At 30.3% G+C, this 24,462-nt stretch overlaps 1 protein-coding gene across 1 annotated transcript; it reads right to left on the bottom strand.

Moving 5' to 3' along the window:
• Nucleotides 1–1,384: 1,384 nt before the first annotated feature.
• Nucleotides 1,385–23,377, bottom strand: LOC134684213 (neuronal growth regulator 1-like). Its single transcript, XM_063543486.1, has 7 exons — nt 23,289–23,377; nt 20,579–20,645; nt 17,998–18,300; nt 14,816–15,055; nt 13,501–13,791; nt 4,589–4,906; nt 1,385–2,168 (listed from the first exon to the last, which is right to left on the bottom strand). The coding sequence occupies exons 1-7, from the start codon at nt 23,313–23,315 to the stop codon at nt 2,059–2,061; spliced, it is 1,356 nt and encodes a 451-aa protein (XP_063399556.1). The 5' UTR covers nt 23,316–23,377; the 3' UTR covers nt 1,385–2,058.
• Between the last annotated feature and the right edge of the window lie 1,085 nt (nt 23,378–24,462).

The raw sequence follows: 24,462 nt of genomic DNA, 5'->3' as shown, positions 1-24,462 counted from the left end.
TTGTATTAATAAGTCATATTAGATCACGGCTGTTAACATTCTTCATGTACTGTTGTTTTCGTTTATTTCGGGTTTATAAATAGATAGTTGAGGTAAAAGTTTCAATAGACAGCAAGCAAAATCCTCAAAAAGGAAGATGTAATAGTTAATCTTACTTAAAAAAACTTATTTTAACGATGTTTTTGGTGGTTTAGAGTTATTCAGACATACATCAGAAGAAACATATTCAGGAATACCAAATTCGTAGAAAATTTATCGAATATCAAATTAAAAAGCTCAATCACATGAAACTTTTAGAAAACAACTGTGATATCCTTGCCTTAGTTTATACTTGTTCTTATATCGACAAGAGCGTATACCCTGAACTGTCTCGCTTACTGAATTTTATATTGATAGTCCTGATTATTAGTTAACTACATTTACTCTGTTATTAGACGTAATACGATCAAAACTGCCTACGCAATTCAAAAATGTCAACTCTACTTATATCGAAGGATATTGATTTTTTGCATGTCTTGGCCGAGTTCTGATTCAGTCTATACAGAATTTTTGGACGTCTCGCATTTTAGTTTGAAATTCACGACGAAAACGATGTTATATTTTCACTTCATAGAGAGGCGAAATATGATCGTCAGGCTGAAAACGGTCATTTTCATTTCAAAACGAATTTAAAAAGCAAACTATTGAATTATTTCAGTTTTGGGCAGCGAGTCTGTAGATTATCACAAAGCACATATATTTCAAACAAATGTTTGCCTTCACTTCTCATGTTTTTTTATGTATCATAATATTTTTTTAAACCCAAACCAGATGGATTGTTCAAGGATGACCTGTAATCTATTGTTTAAGTCTTTGGTGTTGATTTGTGGACAGTTATCAGATTCAACTCCTAGTCCTATATAATTATATTGATTCTAAAACGTCTATGCAATGCTAATGGTAGTACCTTTTCAATTACTATTGATTTATTGTGTCAAATAGGTATTGTAACACTTTATAGTGACTGAAAAGGGTAAACAAATCATCCAAAAAGGTTAAATCTGTATTAAATTTATAGAGATATCATTACGCGATTATTTCTGTATTGGCCTTTTATTATTCATCGGCTTGCTGTATTGGTCTAAGCAAACAAACCTCGGACCAACATCAACGAAAGTATAAGGCTGTTATTCCCGACTGTCTTTTAATAAAAATGTACGAAACATCCATATTCACTTATTCAAATAGGGAACCCTGGCTTTCTGAACAGGTATTATCAAATTTTGTTATTTATTCTAAAAAAATAATAGAGTGCATGTTTGGTGGTATTTAAATATTACAAGAAGAGACAAATCAAGGTTACACATACAAACTTCTAAATTCGAATGACATCCACAAGGCGCATCTATCGGTAACAAGTATTGTGTAAGGCATTTAAATGACACATAGACGTTTGTTGAATTTGTAACGTGTTTTCTTTTAAATTTAATGACAGTATGACCAAATTAAATGGTTTTTTTTTATTGTATTATACGGGGAAAAAACAATGTAACAATTATTTGTTTACATATTATAAAGTACTAACAAGTTGTCGATATATTTGGCCAACACAAAATGTTTTTTTTGAAAATATTGAATTTTGAATATTGAACTAGATTGAATATCTTTTGTTTCTTTTATCTACATTCAAATCCACGTTTTTTATTAACCTGTCAACACTATAATTGTAAAAAGTATAATAAAAAATATCATACATGTCATATAATTTGACATTCATATTGGAATAAATATATTAGTTTTTCATAAAGATAAATAAAAGTATAAAATATAAACAAAACCAAAGTTTTACAATTACTGTCACATTCATACGTTACATGGAATAGCCCGAAATGTATTAAAAGTATTCAACAAACTGAATAAAAGCCACTTTCAATTATAAAATATAGAATTTTTGCATTGCAAACAATCTACAATCTTACATGTACAAATGTAACGACTAAACCTGTTTAAAAGTTTCTAACTTGACATCATTCTTTAAATACATGTTCGCTAACATTCGTATTTGTGTTAATGTTTATGTCACTTAAGAACAAAAAATCGTGAATAAATTCCATTTGCTATCAATGTTATAACTGTCAGACATCCAGTTGTAAGAATGTATAGTTGTATAACTGTGTTGTTATATTCACCTGAAAAGAAATCGATCAGAATGTCAATGATATGAACGATATTATGTAGTATACACTTACAAGTGCGGTTTAATAAATCTAAAAATAATAAAGGTAAAATTAATTTCCTATTTTTAATCAAAATACGACGAATACAGTATTGAAACGTTATAAATTAACTTATTCAACAGATGTGATTGTATAAATCATAATTGTGTACTCCCAAATCGTATTTTCTTGTTAATTTGACCTGCTGATATTGTTTATAATATTTTATATTCATATGGATCTTGTCGATATACCAGCTTTTATTATTTGGAATATCTTCTAATTTATACTTCTTCTTACTACATTTGTATAAACTCAAGATTTACCTGTAAGTTTTAAATGTCTGTCCCTAATATTTTATTTACTGTGCATTTGCATTCAGATATCGCAGATCAAATTTTTTTCGTTTATAGTGTATTGATTTACGTTTTGTTTTCATTGAGTTTAGCATGCCAATTGTTATTTAGCGTGTGTTTTTCTATGTTGTGATGTTATGCTATTGTTTCAGAAAAGGGGAGAAGGTTTGAATCCATTAAAACGTTTAATCCCGCTGCTAATGTTTGCACCTGTCCTAAGTAAGGTGATTACAGTAGTTGTCGTCTGACGATGAAATTTATACGTGTTTCTCGTTCCTCGTTTTTTTTTATAAAAATTAGACCGTTGGATTTCCCGCTTGAATGGTTTTACACCAGTTATTTTGGGGCCCTTTATATGTTATTGTTCGATCTGAGCCAAGGCTCCGTTTTGAAGACCGTATATTGAACTATAATTGTTTCTTTTTTCAAATTGTTATTTGTATGGAGAGTTGTCTCATTTGCACTCACACCACAACTTCCTATACCTAGTATTGTTTGCTAGCTTAGGTTTTATCTCATGAAAAAGCATGTGTCCCTAGTACACGGATGCCCCATCCGTACTATTATTTTCTATGTTCAGTGGACCGTAAAAATGGGGGAAATGTTTAATTTGACATTGGAATAAAAGATATCATATCATACGGAACATGTGTACTAAGTTTCAAGTTGATTCGACTTCATTTTCATTAAAAACTACAACGATCAAAACCTTTAATGAGAAGCGGGACAGACGATTGAACGGACACAAGACCGGACGGAAAAACAAGAAAACATAGTGAAATTGTAAGAATGTATGTTGTACAATATATCTGAAAATCATTTTTGCAATCTAGGAAAATTGTTTTAATATGTTAATTAAACGGAACTTTGAAGTAATTTTGTCATAACAAGTGGCACTGTAACGAAAAATTAATCATCATATTTTGTTGATAGGTAGATGCCACCTCTTCTACTTTTATTGCAATAGCGTACGAAGTGTCAAACTAAAAATTAAAAAACCCTATACCGCTCTAAATTTGTGCGTCGTTGCTTTCTAATCACATTTAAGATTTATGAGGCAAGTATAATTTATGAGTTGTGTATTACGCGAATGTTAGATCGCACTGTAATTTGACATATGATAAACACTTTTTTGGATTTTTTCATGTCGAAGTATGTTTTGTACAATAGTATGTGTTTGGCATATAAATGATTAAATCTGGACGTATGTGTATTCCACGACAAACTGTATATCTACAATTGCATTGCGTATATCGTGTACAAGATGATAACGGTAACTACATCTACAACTATAAACATATGAAAAATGCTTTAAATTATTCAAACGTACGAATGTTCTTAACTGTAATCTGAACGTTGTTTAAACAAGTTTGTAGAGTATCCGATAAAATAGTATATGTACTCTAAGTATTAATTACCATATAATATGTAAGTCTGTCTAGGCATGCTGTGTGTGGATTCTTATGGCGATTGATACATGCAAAGTAGGAGATGGTGCTCCTTATTATGAGACTCCGGGTCTGACTTATGTTGGAGTTCGATACGAAGTTGTCAGCTTCTTTGATTTAATGTGTTCAAGAGCTGGACATTCATGTTTCAGTAGAATATTGGCGTATATAATGTGTTGTGGCTTTCCCTATGCAGATAAGATAACTGTGACTGTTTGGTATATAATTCGTAAACACATGAAACATACCGAAATCCCTTTTTGAGCATCCTTGGGTTTTGTTTCTGTCTTTTTTTATCGTTCGTGTTACTCAGTGTTCATTATGATATGATGTGTTTGTGTACTACTGGTCTTTTTGTCCTTTTTTATTTTAACCATGACATTGATAGATATGGGAAGATGTGGTGTAAGTGCAAAAAAAAGTGAGACAACTCTCCATTTAAATAACTTAAAAAAAATATAAACGGCCGTCAACACAGAGCCTTGATTCACACCGAACAAAAAACTATAAAGGGCGCCAAAATGACTAGTGTAAGTGTTTTATGGCATATGCTCATTTTGTCTGACTAATCTTTTCAAAAAAGACTTACATGTCAGGAAAAATTCAATGGTACACGTTGTAATTCCATGTATGTTTGACAACTTCACAGTATAGTTACCAATATCATTTGTTTCTGTTGTTATGATATACAATGTTGAAGTGTAAATGTTACGAAAACTATCTGCTTTATTTTCCATTAATAAGCTATATTTCTCAATCGACAGATTTGTTCTAATTTCTTTATCTGCTTTCATCCATGTAATGCTAGTGATTTTAGGGAAACTGTAAAACTCCACATGCAAGGCTGCTTCTTGTTGTAACATTCCATATTGTTTTTCGTAACTGTCTTGTATGCAAGCCGGTGCACCTGAAACAATGCGAGATCGATTGGTTTTTATTCTTTTAATTTACTTTATAAATATTTCATCCTTTTGTTAAGTTAATTTATGTTATTTTGTCGCCGTCAAAAACGCAAATTTGATGAAAAATTTGATTCTACAGAGTTTAAATAATGGCCGTATTTTTTGCGAAGTAGAAATAAGTTAACATATAAAAACGAAAAGCAAATAGATTGTATCTTTTGTGAAAACAAGTCACCAGTAAATTGTTTGTTAAATGGATGTCTACGAGAAAACCATGCAAAATCCAAAAAAAATTATGAAAGGGGTTGTGGAGTTTTCAGCTGATTTTGGGTTCCTAGTAAAGTATTTAGTACATCTAATAGTTCTATGTATAAAAAATGACAATTTATCTCAAAATATGTGATTACAGGGCAATTCTATTTTAGTACCAAATTTGCTGAAAAATGTTGCTGAAAATGGACATTTTTGGTTTTTTTTTATTGAATAGTTCAAAGTATTATATGACAAAAAAAATAGTTTTACCTTAAAATTCAGACTTTCTACTAAAATAAACTGTAATTTTGATCTTATTTCAACCTTTATTTTTGTTTTTATTTTTATTGACATAAATGTGTTTTTCTAAAATTTGAATCCAGCCTTTACTGAAAATGTCCATAAAACCTCAAAAGTCACTCAAATTGAAACAATATTTTGTTAAACGTTATGGTTCATTAAAAACTACTATTCCTTAACAGGATTTTCGTTGCAAATTGATATAAGCTTATTTGAATAAAAGATGAAAAACTGAAAAATATACTTAAAATTATCTCCCTTTGTAAAACTCTTCACAATAAAAGGTAGATTTAATGTCAATAACAGAAGGAGGGAAATCAACAAATGTGCAGAAGGATAGAAAATAATGGTATTTTTGATGAAAATGGTGTAGCCAAAAACTTATTTTCATTGTAAGAGTGTAACAAAGACATAGTAAACCATGTGGCTAAGACATTCCCACTGCCATTCAGATTGGGATAAGTCTGATCCTGATCAGATACTGAGATAGTCTAGACAGGACTCATGAGGCCGTAGACTATCATGTCTATCATGTCTAGGTTTCAGACTCACATAACATAATTTTAAATGCATATGCTGCAAACATGGACAGGAGTTGGATTGCATTGGACAAGAAGACAAAATGAGTTGCTGTCATCCTTTTATGACCCTTGCAAATCTAGCAACGGAAATTCGAAGGCAAAACGTTCAGTTACATTTGGTTCTGGTAAGTTTGTTATTTATTTCTTTTGGTTAGAAAAAGCAAATTGACACCATAAAAAGACCTACTGTAGAAACATCACATCAACTCATAAATATAGGAAGAAGAGCATTGACCATTTGTCTTTGGGAGAAAAAGAAAGGGGGGGGGGGGGGGTATTTTCATAATTTTCTTGAAGCAAACACTGATTTAATTTTCATTGACATACATTTATAATGATTCAGAATCCTTCTGAAACTAAAAGATTGATGTGTTTGCCTTCTTAATTTGAAGAGAAAGACTTTTTTCTTTCTCTCAAGAAATCTATAATAATCATGATAAAATATATATTTGATTACAAAGTTCGCCCTGAGTTTGTTTTCCAAATTGTCAATATTAAAGAGTCCGTTGGCTCAGGTTTTTTCTCCTAATTCAAATTAATGGTTGCTTCAAATCCCTGTTTTTAAATAAAACCCATTGAAATAGAAAACATTCAGTAAAGATAGATATAGGAAGATGTGGTATGAGTGCCTATTCATCCAAATAACAATTTATAAAAGTAAACCATTATAGGTCAATGTATGGCCTTCAACACAGAGCCATGGCTCACACGGAACAACAAGCTATGAAAATGATAAAGGACCCCAAAATTACTAGTGTAAAACCCTTTGAACAGGAACTCAAAATCATGTTTTACAGACTATGAGCTTGGTTTTTTTCTCTCTAAATATTAGTTACTGTGAGACTTTTTCTTTATATTTCCTAAGTGAAGGTCATGTATCATAGTTATAAACATGGAAAGAGAACTTGTACATGTATTTACTTCTATCAGTTAATAAAATAGAATCAGAATATAATATGCTTACAAATGTATTCCAAATTAAAGGGCACAGAAGGGGCAACATGAGATTATAACATTACAGATTACTCAGATAAAACAAATTCAAAATAACAATACTGAAGAAATGAATTACTTGATGATGTGATTGATATCGTAGTATTTATGACATTTACACAGATTAATTATCTTATCTACAAACCTTTTTTTTCAATGATCCAATGCATTATTTTGTAAAGCCAACTCAAAGTACAATGTACATGTAGATGTAACTCACTGTACTGATCATGCAAATGCACACATATACAATATTTTATTTCTTATCAACTGCAGGTTAATGTTGAAGATGGAAAAGCACAAAAAAAAATGTGAAAATGAAAGCAGATATGATAGGAGATTATATAGGTAAATATATGATATAATTGATAAAAATATGAATCAAACAAGTCATAACAAGAGACAACTAAATAGACAGCAAATAAGACCTGTGTTGTGGCATTATTTGTGAAATATAATCATATATAGAAATTTGAAATTGACCAGTTACATTTATTGTTGTAAAAACATGATAAATGTTCAGTAAATAAGATTAACCCTTCAATTTAGAAAAGTTGAATCTGGTAAACAAAAAGTAAAAATAACAAACGAGACACTCAAATTCTTATTTTATGATCAATTAAGGGCCATATCAGTACAATTTACACAACATAATTTTCATTACTCATCAAATTGAAATTCTTTTTTTTTATAAGAATTAAACATAGAAAAAAATATATGTGTTCTTGTCAGCTTGACAGATCCTCATTTATAGTATACATGCATATATTGTAAACCCCGAAGACTACATTTGTATTTTTCATTTTTGAAAAAGCTCTTTGAGCATTATTACAGCTTTTTTCCTTCTAAATGTAGAGTAAAACTTTGGAAGGTTTGCTTGCTCCGTTGTATAAATATTAATTCAAGCTTTGTAATTAATGTTGATATCTTCTTGTAGAGTACTTTTAAATTTGATTATACGTTATGCCAATTGCAATTGTACAATATACAAACAAACCATGCAAGCTAACCGAAGTCTTAGATTTACATGCCTTAGAAATTCAGCTGTAAAATTAATTATATATTTGTTTTCAATGCTTATTGTTTTACCAATTTCAAATGTTTTGGCTTGTTTTTAAATAATCCATATCAGCTAGGGTCAAAAGCGTCCAAAGTTAAACTTTAGGTATGTTTTACTTGTGTCTAATCCTTTTTTGCTTTGAGCAAATAAAATATGTTAAAATCTAAATAAAGTTAAACTTGATTTGATAAAACAATGGAATAATTGGTGTTCTTTGATATTATGCAAAATTAAACAGTGCATTATAGTCATATTTTTTCTAATTTCGGGCATGTCTCAAAATCTTTAAATTGAACCACATCAAGGTATAAGGGATTCAGAACTTAAATTAGTTTGATTTTTTTGTCGAGCCTGCAACTTTTGTTGTAGAAAGCTTGACATAGGGATAGTGATCCGGCGGTGGCGTGGCTATGGCGCCGGCGGCGTAAGCTAACTTCTTAAAAGGTTTATATTTTAGAGGGTAGAAGACCTGGATGCTCCATACTTTGTTTATAGATGCATCATGTTACGAACTTTCCGTCGGTCACATGTCCAATGTCCTTGACCTCATTTTCATGGTTCAGAGACCACTTGAAAAAAAAGTTAAGAATTTTTGTAATGTTAAATTCTCTCTTATTATAAGTAATTGGATAACTATATTTGGTATGTGCGTACCTTGCAAGGTACTCATGCCCATCATACAGTTTTCACTTGACCTCGACCTCATTTCATGGTCAGTGAACAAGGTTAAGTTTTGGCGGTCAAGTCCATATTTCTTAGATACTATAAGCAATAGAGCTAGTATATTCTGTGTATGGAAGGACTGTAAGGTGTACATGTCCAACTGGCAGGTGTCATCTGACCTTGACCTCATTTTTATGGTTCAGTGGTTATAGTTAAGTTTTTGTGTTTTGATCTGTGTTTCTTATTCTATATGCAATAGGTCTACTATATTTGATGTATGGAATGATTGTAAGGTGTACATGTCTAGCTGACAGGTGTCATCTGACCTTAACCTCATTTTTATGATTCAGTGGTCGAAGTTAAGTTTTTGAGTTTTGGTCTATTTTTCTAATACTTTATGCATTAGTCAACTATATTTGGTGTATGGAAATATTTTATGATCTATATGTCTGTTACACAGGTTTTATTTGACCTCATTTTCATGGTCCATTAATAAGTATTAAGTGTTTGTGATTTGGTCTGTTTTTTTAAATTTATAAGCAATACGTCAACTGTATTTGTTGTATTGAAGAAATGTTAGCCGTTCATGTCTGCCTGGCATGGTTCATCTGACCTTGACCTCATTTTCATGGTTCATTGATCAATGTTTCCTTTTCTTTGGTTAATGTTGAGTTTAAGTGACAGTTGTAATAAAGCTTTATAGTTAGGTCTATCAACATGATAGCAATGATTATAGGAAGGCGAGACATTTCAGCGTGTGCACTCTTGTTTAAAAGTACTTTTTTGGGTTAAAAGCTTTTTATAAATATGTTTAGATTTTTCATATTTGTTTTCAAATTGAAAAAAAGATCAAAGGGGCAAAACAACCTTTGTTAGTTTATTAAAATATTATTAAAGGTGTTTTTTTCTATGCTTAATGTTATCATGCATTTAGCATGTTTAGATTTATAATTTGGGCTCAGTTTTCAAGATGATTCAGATTAATTTAAACTTTGTCTAAATTCATTAAAAATGGAATATATGGGGTTCTTTGATATGACAAATCTAATCATGTCTTTTAGACTTTAGAATTTGGATATTGGCACAAGTCCAATTTTAAAATCATAAGTTCTTTTACCACAATCAAATTTTGAACTGTATCATGTGGATTAAGTTTGAATGTAGTGTCTATACCAGCCCCCCCCCCCCCCCCCCCAACACTTCCAATCTCATTAAGGTGCAATCTCTGCGTAGTAATAGAATGTACTTGAGCTGTTTAAATCTCATTGTTGAAGGTTGTACAGGGGACTTACATTCATTTCATTCGATCTTTTGTGGATATTTGTCTCATTTGTAATCAATGCTCATCTCCCTATTTTTGTGCTGTCATAATGTCATTAATTAAATACAAGATGAAATCTGCAAATTTAACTTCATTAAAATCAAGTTTGCTGTAGCTTGGAATAAGAAAAAAATCAAATTTAGGTCCATTTTTAGCTAGTATACTTTATTTCTTATACTATGTACTGGAATGTCAGAGTTGTGATAATCGAAACACATTTACACTAAGACCCAGTTAATGATTAATTTCTTTTTAGGAAATTTCATTCATTTAATGGATAACAATTGTTATCTTATTATTTTTTACAGACATTTCGTGATCCAAAAATAACTAGAGTTCATAAAACAAGACTGATTACGGATACTTGAATATGGCTCTGATCTGTCTTTGATTTTTCCTGTTGGTGTGAACAAATTGCAAGCTCAAATAAAAACAAATTGAAATGGAACTCATAGATATGCTTTGAAAAAAAGAAAGAAACAGCAATATGAATCTTGCCGAAGTCTTAACAACAACCACGTCAACACACAGTTGCAACACAAATGAGAAGAGAGAGACATTTGCAAGGACTTAGAGTGTTCTCACTGTCTCACCATCAGAATGGCTTTCTCATCAGCAAAGAAGAAGTCTAAAATTACTTCTGTATAAAAAGGTCATCAATATTGAAGACAATCAAGAAGATTACGGTTGTACTTGCCCATTTGATAAATATTAAAATATTTTCATTTGTCAGAAATTGTTACTTAGATTGACTAACTAGTTTTATTGATTGAATTATTAGTAAATTACCTTTCGTAGTTCATGTAGTTACATGTATGTAAATTTTTTTCAGATAGTATGGAAACAATTTAATATGTCCCTAAATTCCATATATAATGCAACAATTGTCTTGTGCTGCTAAGTCAATTTGAATTAACTTTTATGTTACTTTGTATGTTTATAGTAATCTTATTCTTGCATTTAAGCATCATTTTGTGTTATTGTATCATCTTCATTGATTGTTAAATATAATACTAATGCTATAAAAAAAATAACATTTATGATCATTTAAACAGATTGAAATATTTAAAAATATATCAATGCTAAAAGGAATTTATAAATTTAGACATTTTTCGAGGAGAATTTCAGAAAGTACTACAACAAAATCAAACCAATAGTATATGCTCAAATGCACTATTTTCTTTCTCACCAGATAACCAAATAGAGATATGTTTATATTTTATTAAATTGATGAAGCTTATGTTAGTTTAAATAAATATGTACATGCAATTTTAAGGTTTTAAAAAACGACATTTTTATTGGATTATCTCCCTTTGTACAATAGAAATTCAGATTTTATCATCACTGTCTCATGTACTCATGATCAAAATGACTTATATTGTTACCAGCATGCAAGTAAAAGGTTGCAACTTTCTTAACTTTGTTTACCTGTAGAACACATATTCTGAATGTCAATACTTAAGATTTTTCAATATGATGAAGTTGACATTAAATTTCATATCATTTTTGAGTAACCAGAATAAAACTTTAGTAATTAGCAAGCTGCAATAAATAAAATAGGATTACTAGGAAGAAATGAAAGGATTTTACTCTTTAAAGTAATAAGGACAAGTGTACTGAAGAAATGTGTAATAAAAAAATACCAAAAAAAAAAATTGTTTTTGGCAGCTCCCCCCTTTTTTAAGCCTGATGCTTACTATTGTTTGTGACACAAAAATCCATTTCACTTTGCATTTTCTATTTGAATTACCTATTTTGCATAATACAATCTGTATAATTCAAGTATTTATTTTTGAATGCTTGGTTTAATTGAAATATGAGACTTTCCTCAATTTATTGCGAAAATACACAAAAAAAAAGGGGGGAGGCTATCTAAATGATCAATAAAATCTATAAAACAAATTTGCAACCGAAATCCCTTCAACATATTTTGAACCAAAGAAAATGCAATGTATGTCTGACATTGAGGGTAAATTAAAGCGACTTTTGGCCTGTAGTGTCTGTTTTAGTGTGATTTGATGAAAAGGCCATATTTTTTATCACTTTATGTGTTTTGCCACGCCCTTATTTTCTATATATATCATTATGTTTAATAAAATTATGTGATTTTTACTTCATACACATCCTATATGTGCTATTAAAGTATTTAAACACTCAGAAGTTTTATAGTATTTATTTCTATTTGAGAAATCTATGAAATCTATGCATTTCAGTATATGCATCTATAAATAAACTCGGAAATACCCTAAATCTCTATCGTTGCCATGGTTACCAGCAGTGTAAGGGCTTCAAACTTACATGACTTTCATATAGGGTCAACCTGAACATGTCAGCAAAGTTTTATCAAAATCAAACAACTTTGCATGGAGCACCATCTGCATGGTTTTCTCATAGATGTCCATTTAAGACAATAACACATAAATAACATCGCACTACTAGCAGTTAACTGACATGCCAGCTCCAGACCCAATTTAACTGATTGAGAGATTATTTCTTCATCATATGAATATCAGGAACAATCATTCACGTGAGGGGTTAAGTATCATACCATCATAACATATACAAGAAAAACATAACCCGTGTCATGCCAACAACTTGTTTTCAAATAAATGTGTTTAGTTCCGATGCAAATACCCTTTAAGTGAATCAATATTAAGGCCAAAATATGCAATTTGTTATGACCTGACAACAGTATCGTATCTATATCCCTTCTTAATAAATCTATTTCAAGATTTTGTTAGGTTCTGAGGTGAATACTGACATTTTTGTGCTTCTTAAAGAATATTTCCATAAAATATTAAATGTGAAATAACTGAACGTAAAAGAAGTCTGCATGTAGAGCTATATTTACGAAAGATGTCATTAAACCGATGATAAAATTTAGTAAATGTTTTGACAAGTTTGTGATATTGAAAACTCTGATGTAATAAGTTTTCAGTAATACATAAATTTCTTTCGTTAAAATCTAAAACATTGTTACATACACGAGCGAATCGTACAAGTTGAGATATATAAACACCGTAAAATGGTGACAAGGGAACGTCACCATCTAAAAATGGAAAATTAACGATAAGAAATGATAAATCATCTCTTTTATCATAAATTTTAGTATTAAGCTTTCCGTTAATGATATAGATATCAAGATCGAGAAAAGAGCAGTGGTCATTGTTAGTATTAGCTTTATTCAAAGTAAGTTCAACAGGATAAATTTCTTTAGCATACATACTGAAGTCGTCATTATTGAGAACTCAAACATCATCCAAATATTTAAAAGTATAATTAAATTTATGTATCAGATGTTGTTTCGATGGGTCTTTGCTGATTTTTGTCATAAATTGTAACTCATAGCAATACAAATACAGGTCTTTTCTTGAAAGACGTTTCCAACACACAATTCATATATATTTCATATGTTTTACTCAGACTAACCTCCCATTTCAACTGATATGCTGCTTTGCAATTTTGAAATACTTGTACTGTTATCCTGTGTGTAAGTTACTGTGCATATGTAATTTCCGTTCTGCAAATAATACATATCGTCTTGCTGAAAATTTGTCAAGTTTAACTTTTCATTTGATGTTTCAAAAATGTTAGATATGAGGTCGCCATTGAATTTCTTGAGTTCCCATTTTAGAGAAACAATCGTAGCAGGAGGATTTCCACCACGTGTAATACAGTGAAGTGTTTCATTAATCAATTGTATAAAAACTGAAGGAGCATCTACAAGAACATATTAATTCCAATTAGATTATACTTCGACGAATTGTTCAGATTGACAAGCATTTTGTAAATCAATTTGTTTTTTAGGGTATTTTACTATTCATCAATGACGTCTAGAAGTAAATCGGTATACTGAGTGGTCTCACATACAATTGATTTGAACAAAAATAGACAGTTAAAATTATATTTTACAAAGACAAATAAAAGATCACTATAGCACGTAATTAAGATGATGAACGTCAATACATATAATCGAAAGCTCACAGCCATCGTGTATTACTGGTGAATTTGATACGGAATATTGATCATCAAGAATCGGTATCATCCAATGACTTTTTTATATAACCCTGATGCATCAAATTTCTGCTCAGACACTGGTGACATTTACAAAGTCTATGTAAAAGCTGCAGGCTCTCGCATACCAAATGAGTTGGTAATTAATCATTTAAAATTAAAATTGTTGCTTTTGTCATAGATTTATGTACTGTGACGAACGCGCATGTCATATCCGCTTTGTAATTTTGAAGCAAAGGAAGTCGTGTCTGTTGATTCCTTAATTTCTAGATTGGGAGGATATATAAGAGGCACTTAGTCAGAAAAGTTTTGATTGATAATGAAAGGAACATTGGAAATATAAATGAATGTGATCTTTGATCATCTTAATTTGACAAGTGTCCGAAGGAGCTCCGACTCATATGACAAAAAGAAGAGGTCGACAAGGAGAGGCGCACTAATCGTTTCCGTAGGAACGCCAACAATATGTTGAACAAGTCATCCTCCCTCCTTTTTTTAGATATGTTGTCAAAAAGAAACTTCAGCATATTGATCACTTGTTTCTTTGTGAAGCATGTTTTAAATTTTTGATCACTATTAACTAAATATGGCGTACGGTATTTTAAAGTAATAAATTAATTTCGTTTGTATTTTTGTATTTTTCATAATAAATAACTATATTGGATAACTACTCTTAATTTTTTTTTTTTTAAATAATAAAAAAAATAGTTTAAATATCAATACCACTTACACTGTACAACCAAATATATTGCATCACACGAATCTTTGTTTTTGCAGAAATAAGAAAGTTCTGTGTTTCTGGAAGCATTAACTATTCGATATTTTAAATTTTCGCTTGTGTCCCGGTTGAACCTTTCTTCAACAGCAAACTTTATTACTTTTTGATGAATTCTTGGAAAACAACCGATTTCAACAGTAGTCCCTTCTTTGATTGTTTCCTTGACTCTAGTTATGTCAGTGTCTGTGAAACCTGAAAAGAAATAAGGTCCATAATGTACACTGGCGGACATTATGTTTTCAGTTTAAATTTTAAGTCTATGCGATTATTGTTGATTTATGTGTCAAATACAATAAGCTGCTCGAATACTTAAACCTTATATTTTTTTGTATTTACAGTTTATTTATATTCATGTATCCTTCGATTTAAAAGATGAGATTTTCATCAATCTTAAATAAAATAATGTATCTTACTTGATGAGATCACCTTCGCGACAAAGTGACAACGGTATGTGTGTACTACTACAAATTGTTTTTAAATTGAAACTGCGAAATTCGTGACGTTGTTGTAAATGTTAATTTAACTGTTGGTATCATAACTAATAATGATAATACTACCTTTAGTGAGCTAACACAAGCATTAAAAAGGATGAAAAATAATAAAAGCCCTGGTTCAGATGGCTTCACAGCAGAATTATTTAAAGTTTTTTGGATAGATATTGGAAAATTTGTCTTCAGGTCAATAAATGATACATATGAAATAGGGGAAATGTCTGTCACACAGAAGCAGGGATTAATTACATGTATCCCAAATGAAGGTAAATCAAGACAGTTTTTTTTTTTAAATTGGCGTCCAATTACCCTTTTTAACTCAACTTATACATTAGCATCTAGCTGTATAGCAGAGAGAATAAAGTCAGTTCTTAATAAACTAATCAACTCTAACCAAATAGGATTTATTCCGGGGAAATTTATTGGGGAGACCTGTAGACTTATAAACGATATTTTACATTTCACGGAGGAAAATGACATCCCTGGTATATTACTCTTGATTGATTTTGAAAAAGCATTTGACTATCTATATCTCCTGGTGATTTTTATTTTAGGCACTTACATATTTTAATTTTGGGGAATCCATCATGAACTGGATAAAAACATTTTATAACAATATTTCTTCAACAGTAACTCAAAATTGTTGTCTGTCTGTTTTTTTTCGTGTGGAAAGAGGTTGCAGACAAGGAGATACTTTGTCTTCTTACCTGTTCTTGATATGTGCAGAAATACTTGGCAATTTAGTCAGAAAAAGTAATGATAATTTAAAAAGGTATTACGATAGATGATACAGACTTTATATTGTCTAAATATGCTGATGATACATCACTTATTTTAGATGGATCTCCTTCATCTTTAAATGTATCCTTCCGTATCTTACAATTATATGCTGAAATATCAGGACTGAAATTCAACTTAGATAAAACAAATTTTATATGGATAGGAAGTAAAACACATAGTCAAGATGAAATATGCGTAAAGTGGGGATTGAAATGGGGTTCCAGTACCTTCAAATTATTGGGTATCACTTTTTGTGTTGATTGAATAGAATGTTAAATCTAAATTATGCTCCTCGAATTCAAAAAGTAGAAAGTATTATACAAAAATGGTCAAAACGCTTTCTCCGTTTGGTAAAATAACTATTATAAAATCTTTAATTTTATCAAAATTGAATCATCTGTACTTATCCATACCAAGTCCAGATGAAAATGTACTACAACAACTCAATAGTAAAAATTATACTTTCATTTGGGATGATAAACCTGACAAGGTAAATCGGAAGCTCTTATGTCAAGAATACTGCAGAGTAGGTTTAAAAATGATTAATTTGAGAAACTTTATACAAGGGCTAAAATTGACCTGGGTTAGAGATTATTTAATTCAAATTCAAAGTGGGTCAAATTATTTACTGCTACACAAAATATAAATTTTACAGAGTTGGCTATTTTGAGGAAGTCATATCTTCATCCATATGGAATAATGAGAACATTAAAATTGATAACGTCAGTGTTTATTATAAAAGTTGGGGCCTAAACGGGGTATGCACTTTAAATGACCTTCTAGATGAGCAAGGAAATATATTGTCTTATCAAAACTTTGAACAGCTATATACTTTTAAACCGACATTTTTACAATTTTATGGTATTAAAGTAGCATTAAAAAAAATGGTTACAATCTATCGGAATCAACACTGAAAGGGATAAACAACAACAAGCTCTGTTTTTACTTTTAATATTAACATTTTTTTTAAAGTCAAACAAAGGTTCAAAAGACATGTATAATAAATTAATAAATTAAATCAAGGTGCGGTACCAGTTGGAATAGCAGCTGAGCGAAAATGGGATGTTATATTGAATAACGTTGTAGGGGATTGGAAAAAAATCCATAACTGTGCCATTAAAATTTCAAAAAAATACCAAGTTCTGTTGGTTTCAATACTGAATTATTCACCGTAGTTTAGCTACTAATACTTTACTTTTAAAGATGGACCGTGTACAATGTAAATTATGTACATTTTGCAAGGAAGAACCAAAAACCATAGAACACTTATTGTGGGGCTGTCATATTGTAGCATACATTTGGCACCCTCTGAATGCCTGGATTTTTTAAACAACACATATTGAAATTCCACTTAATTTAGATATAGTCATGTTTGGTCTTTATGATAACTATAAACTAAATTTTATAAAAAATAAAGTCGTTTTACTTGTTAAGTATTTTATATACAGATCAAAGATGCGAGAGGAAAAACCTCATATAGAGGGACTCAAAAACTATATCAAAGAAAATTTAATTTTAGAAAAACATATTTCTCAAAAAATATGAGTGTGAAAGATTATAACATGTACTGGAACCCCTGGGATAAAATCATTTATTAATTTAATAGTGAATTATTTTGTATAGATGTGCTTGAAATGTAATTTCTATTATCACTATATAATATTTAATGAAAATGTTATACTTCATCCATATTCCGTTATATCATATCGTATTATTAGTGTTATTTTTGTTTACTCTTTTTTGCTTGATTATGATTTTTTTTCTCGCTTGTTTTATTATGTGCCACTATAGATAATTTATGTAAATGCCTGTTAATCCATGATGAATAAAAAAAATATATATATAAAATAATGATAACATTACCAGACACATCTACTTGGAATTTAGTAAGCTGAAGTTCTGTGATGCACGTATAATTTCCTTCATCAACCTGAGTGATATTTTCTATACGGAGATGATATCCGTTGTTCAAAACAATAAGAGTTCCATTGAGGACAGCGTTATATTTATTTCCGTCAAAAAGTGCTTCTTCATTACTGTTGTTCTTAAATAACCACTCAACTGATATTTCAGTATTATAATTCGGACAAGCTAACACTATTGAAGTTCCTGTCTTTACTTGTAACTGACTGCAAGTATATTTAGGCAAAGTGGTAACATTATGATCTGAAATATATGAAAAATATACTGCTTGATGTTCATCATTTGCAATATTAAACTGACCAGATACAGACAATGATGGACCGATAAAATAATGAGCAGTATCATAAATTGTTCTATCACATTGTCCACTGGTACTTATACATGTGTTAATAGTTATTGAAATTGATGTACATCGTATTCACATTCACACATTTTATTTTTATTACAGCAGAAAACATGGATTACAATGTTCTGTTTAAAGTTGATTATCAGTAATCATCATGTTCATATGTAGGAGGATTTGTTATTTGCTAATGTATGTTGTTTAATTTCAAACTCACATATTTCTATTGTAATGTTTAAACTTGTCTTTAAGTGAACCTAATTGTCTATGTTACGAAAATGAGGCTCGGGGTATACATCAACAACACTGTAACCAAGTGTCATTAGTTAAGATATCAGCTATTAGTCTATTTCCTGATTTTGAACATACGTGTAAAAAAGTATAAAAGTAGTAGAAATTTGGCTCAATTACCCTTAAGCAAAAATGACCTTAGATGGGTTTTTTGTCATTCTTACTTACTTGTTGGTCATATAGCTCGTTCAGTATTTAAACATTATTTTAGTTATAACAAAATAGAAAATACGAGAGAACGCGTCGGATTCACTACATTTACAAAGTATGGCTTTTATGTGGCTTTGGTTATTCTTTTCATGTCCACTTTTGAATGTACAGTGTCAAGTAATTGTATTAACATGACATTCATTGTTTTTGATTTGGATGTACTGATGCACAAACATCTAGAAGAGTGACGAAAGATACAAAAAGGACAGTCAAACTTAAAGATAAAAACAAATCTGACAACGCCATGTCTAAAAATTAATAAAACTAACAGACAATCGTACACATGACACAATGTAGAAAACTAAAGACTACGCAAAACAAACTCCACAAACACTAGGGATAAACGCAGGCGATCCGGAAGGGTATGCAGATCTTGTTCTACAGTGTGTTACTCATGTTATTATAATTCCGATAAATAGACTTATTCGGTAGGTCACATTTGTGAAAAAGGGAAGGGATTGTAGTAAAGATATAAGGAACATGTTAGATATTGTTTTTGAAACGATTATTCTACAACGGCCAACCAACTCGTGATGGAGTTCGAAAAATTTAAGATGTCAACTTCAAGATAGTACTCTTGCTTTTAAACAAGAACATAACATATAGTCTTTAAAAATTGAAGTGATAGTAGGTTATTTATCGATTTATTTCGGAATTCTGTAAGTGCAAAAAAGGAAAAATTGGCACGAAAAGGTGTGTCGGTTTAGAAGCACTAGCATATTGGAATTTTCCACCAAATACAAATACTTGTTTCAACCGCCTATATCACCTTTGAATTTCAAGGTTGATTGTTTCGACTTTCACTTAACATGTTAATAGATTATATAGAGACGAATGTCACACCTACCTAAAATATCCGAAATAAGTGTAACCAAATATGTTTATCTGTACAAAAGTACTAAACTGTACTAAACCATGGTAATTGTATATTTGTCTTTGGTAAGATTTACTTAATAAATCGGGTTGGGTACTTCAAAAGCTGGATTAAGTCTGAATATGGTCGACAAATGCTTAACCAGTCTCGATTAGTGTAGATCAGTCTCGACCTATCTCGACTTAGTCTCGACCTGTCTCAGCCTGTTTTGATCATTTTTTATTCGTCTCAACTCAGGTTTGACCTTTTAATTTTGTCTTGACTGGTCTGAATGAGCACATTTAACTGAATTCAATATTGATCAAACAAACTTGTATTTGATAGTTTCATTCATTGCTGTCAAATAAGAAGATACAGTTAATAGGTAAAAAGAATAGAAAAATAAAGTAGAAAGATAATAACATGCTTTAAAACACTAAACGGGAAAACTTATCGGTAATATTTTTAATAAAACATTGTCAGATGCAACTTCAAATGTTTAATTATGAATCCTTTCGTAAAAATCATTTGAGTCAGATATGTAAAGCTTCGTTTTGTTGACAGAGTCATTTTTTTATTAGTATGTGCAATGGTGAACGATATATCTTTGGTATATCAGCATAGACGTTGTGTATTTAAATACTTGTAACCTTTGAAACCGAAATGCAAATAAGTAAACGCATCATACTCAAGGAATTCTGCGCATTCCATATGTGATAATATGCATTCTAAGTGATTATTTTATTTTATATTATCGTTTGCTTTCCTTTTACTATATAGGAAGTTGAAAATTAACATTCTTAAAAGTTACTATGTGTACTCACTTATATGTCCTTGTACCATCCATAAACAGATCAATATGGTATTTACTTTTGTAAGATTACACATGACCTTTAAAAGTAAAACAAATTGTACACTAGTACTGTATAGTACATATAATTTGTAAACATTTTATGAACTCTTCATCGCAAGATAGAAAAAGGTGTGTGTTTTGATTATCAGACCAATACATTCAAGATAACAGGATGAACGCTTCAGAAAGACGTGATCCACCCTGATGTATAGATGTCGACAGGGTTGTAATTTAGATTTTCCTCGTAGTTCGGTATTTATGTTATTTTACTTTTTACTCCAACAAAGTTGATGTCAACACTCTTCCTAGAAGAAACTATACTTTTGGTAGATTATTCTCCAAGGGCATCGTTAATTTGGTTTAATGAAGCTTAATTCATTATGAACACAAATATATACATTTTCCTCATAGTTCCGTATTTCTGTTATTTTACTTTTAACTGCAATCAATACTACTGGTGAATTATTCCCCGAGGGCATCATTTACTCGGTATCTTAATGCTTGATGAATACAAAGATTACAATCTCACATGTTGTAAAACAGCAAAACAATTATTATAGCGTTTTATTACGGTAGATACAAGGATATACTGACCTGAAAGACGTATATTGACTGAGGCCGAAGTCCGAGATCGATTTAATTTTTTGGGTCGATATATCTGTATTGACCCTATAAATAGGCTATCAGTGTTATGTTATAAATTTTTGTATCAAAATGTTCATTTGATTTTGTTGGAATTTTATGGATATTATATTGTCTCTTTTGATGGTTTTTTTTTACATTTTATGTCTTTGACGATATTTTTCTTTAAATAATCTATCATAGATATTTGTTTACAAAGCTTTTAACAAAATCATGAAATTTATAATATGACGTCACAAAGTATATCGGTTTTTAGATATCCTAAAAATAACGTGCAATATGGTTTTTGCTATCCGTCGTTTTCTATCTACCTTCAAAAATATAGTTTAACATGTGACTATCCATTAACGAATCAAAGTAGTTCAAATAAACGAATTACTAATAGTATAGCATATAAAACGAACATTTAATTATAGAATAAACATCAATCTCAAGATCGGAAAATACCAAAAATACAACAATTCAATGATTAATTGAGATTTATTAATTGTAACATTCGTTTTTTTTTGGGGGGGGGGGGTATTATTTGATTTTCTAAATGCCTAAAAAACGGTTGAATTTTTCATAAATCCCCATAATATCAATGAACACAACACGTACAAATCATTATATCTATTGTGACGATAACTATTGTGTTTATAAGTATCATGTTCATATTCCGATATTGAAAGGTTAATGAATAGTCGCGTACAGGAAATACTTGGTAACAAGGATATATTTACAGAAAAATATGATACATTTTAAAGAGTTACACGAATATGATTATCAAAAGTACCCTATATATATCATGAAAATTTATCTTTTATCAAATGAGCTCACAAAATCCTTTAAATGAAGAGGAAGTTGCACGTTCAAAAGTTTCAAAATGTTAGTAACCTATATATAGCTACAATTTCAGTTTAAACATAAATCTTGTTAATATGATAGGATCTTCTTGTAGTACATAAACTACCAACCTTTTCCAGGTACGTGAGTTCACACTATGTTTTAATGGGGTTGAGTTTTCTAAATCCTTAATTGTTGGATTACAATAGATGAATTATGATTCTTCTGTCCGGGGTTTTGGTGATGAAGTTGTTTCTAATATCTACGACTTAATATTTTAATTTTTCACTAGGAACCGTTTCCCCTTTTTAATGTCATATATATTAAATATATCCAATGACAAACGAGTTACTTGGACATATATTATGTGTATCAAAACTAATTGACGATACATGCTTATGATTTTGTATGCCAAACATGCGCTTCTTTGATATACAATTCAGCATTGACTCTGTTATCAAGACAGTTGGAGGGTAAAATCAAATCGATATTTAACATGTGAAAGCTCGGTAAAAACAAAAATAAATAATAAGTTGAGTCAAATATGTCTTAGGCTATACATGCTTTGGAGCAGGAAACCCAATATGTTCCATATTATTCCACATCTTTTAATCAATTAATTGCTTCATTGATATTTCATATAAGATCAACAGTAGATAAAACAAAATAAAATATAAATACTATGAACCACTGAAGCTGTACACAGATGATTTTAAAGGGCATGGAACAAGGAAATCGACAGAATCCATGGTAGTTCATTCATTTTCAACAAAATATTTATATTTTATCCAGTTTAGAGTAGCAAAGCAAAGAGGATCATGAAAAACAATCATTTTGTCAGAGAAATATAAGTGGGAGGTTATGTATTACTTGCGAAACTGGGAATATCTAATAATCAATCAAATTGTAATAACATTTTTGTCCTTCAAAAAGAATAATTGTTCATATAAAAGTACATCTTAGTGAAATCGCAAAAATGTAAAACAAAATCGGTGGCTGCAATTGACGACAAGATAAGCTTTCATTTTAGTGTACACAGTACAATATACCTTCACAAATTTTTATAACATTGTAATGTCCTCTTCGTTCTATCAAATGTTTTGCCTACGGGTTTCATGATGAATGAGGCTAATTAAAAATGTTTGTACTTTTTTTTCCTTTATTATCTTAGTTTTTGAATTAATAAATGTTGTAATGTTTTATAAATAACTTACGAGCCTGCTGAAGCAATAATTCGTCATGTAAAATAGAAATGTAGTACAAATTATAGCTTGCGACAAAAACAATCATAGTTGATATAATTTACTATCCTCATTTCCGTAGATTTTTAACCAATGATTGAACTTCCTCATACGCATATATATACAGATACAGGTATGTATCATATGTGAAAAAAATCAACAACAATACATGATTTTTAAGTTACTATGGTTGACGGGAGCGTTTCTTTAAAAAAAAGAATTCATCACAAAATCCAAACTTTTGAAAGGCCAAATGAATAGCAAAGTTGAAAAACAATGAAAAGAACAAACCGTAAGAAGTCAGGTTTGTTATGTGTTTCCTTCTAGTTGGCTTATATCAAGACTCAATATACAATGGTGACGATAAGCGTAGTATTGTTTGGGTTATTTTTTATTAAGAAAATATGGTATGAGTGCCAATGTGACAACTGTCTACAATGGACCAAATGACATCTAATTTAAATATAGGTTTTTGCATGTCTTTCATACGTGGATAAACTGCTCTGATAGGACAAATGTAAACAAATGTCCCGATTTTCACAAAATAATGAAAAAACAAACAAATGTCACAAAAAGCACAAAACAACAAACACTGAATTTCAGGCTCTTGACCTGTGACAGGCAAATAAAGAATGTTGCGAAACTAGTTTGAAGTCTGCAAAACTCACCTATCCTGGATCAATGGGGTAAAAGTATATCATACGAACACTGAATAAAATGCATTTGAATTGTTTCATAACTGATCAGGTTGTTACAAAGCAAGGAATATGGCTGGCAGGGTAATTTGCTATGTTTGTTTGTCTTTGTTTGTTTTTAAAAAGTTTGGTGTATCAGTTACTTTACATTAGGAAAGTTATTGCCTTCGAATTAGAGAAAACGTATCTTAGCAATAAGCAGTTAGCAAATAAATGTCTACTAATTATTTTTTAAAGATGGAGTCAAAAAGTTTTAGGCTACCTTTTTAAAGCTAACAATTAAAGCGCATAAACAAATACATCGAATCGGACATTTCTTGTCTAACCTTTATAGGTTTAACTATGTAAATACGTCTGTTTCTCAAACTATGCCTATTTGGGGGAGATATATAATTTTCATAGATAATTTTTATTTGTTGACATACTGGTTCTCATTTATGATCTCTATGGTT

This window comes from Mytilus trossulus, chromosome 9 (genome assembly GCF_036588685.1).
Source record: "Mytilus trossulus isolate FHL-02 chromosome 9, PNRI_Mtr1.1.1.hap1, whole genome shotgun sequence".
NCBI classification, from domain to species: domain Eukaryota; kingdom Metazoa; phylum Mollusca; class Bivalvia; order Mytilida; family Mytilidae; genus Mytilus; species Mytilus trossulus.
This window is presented reverse-complemented; position numbering and strand designations above follow the sequence as displayed.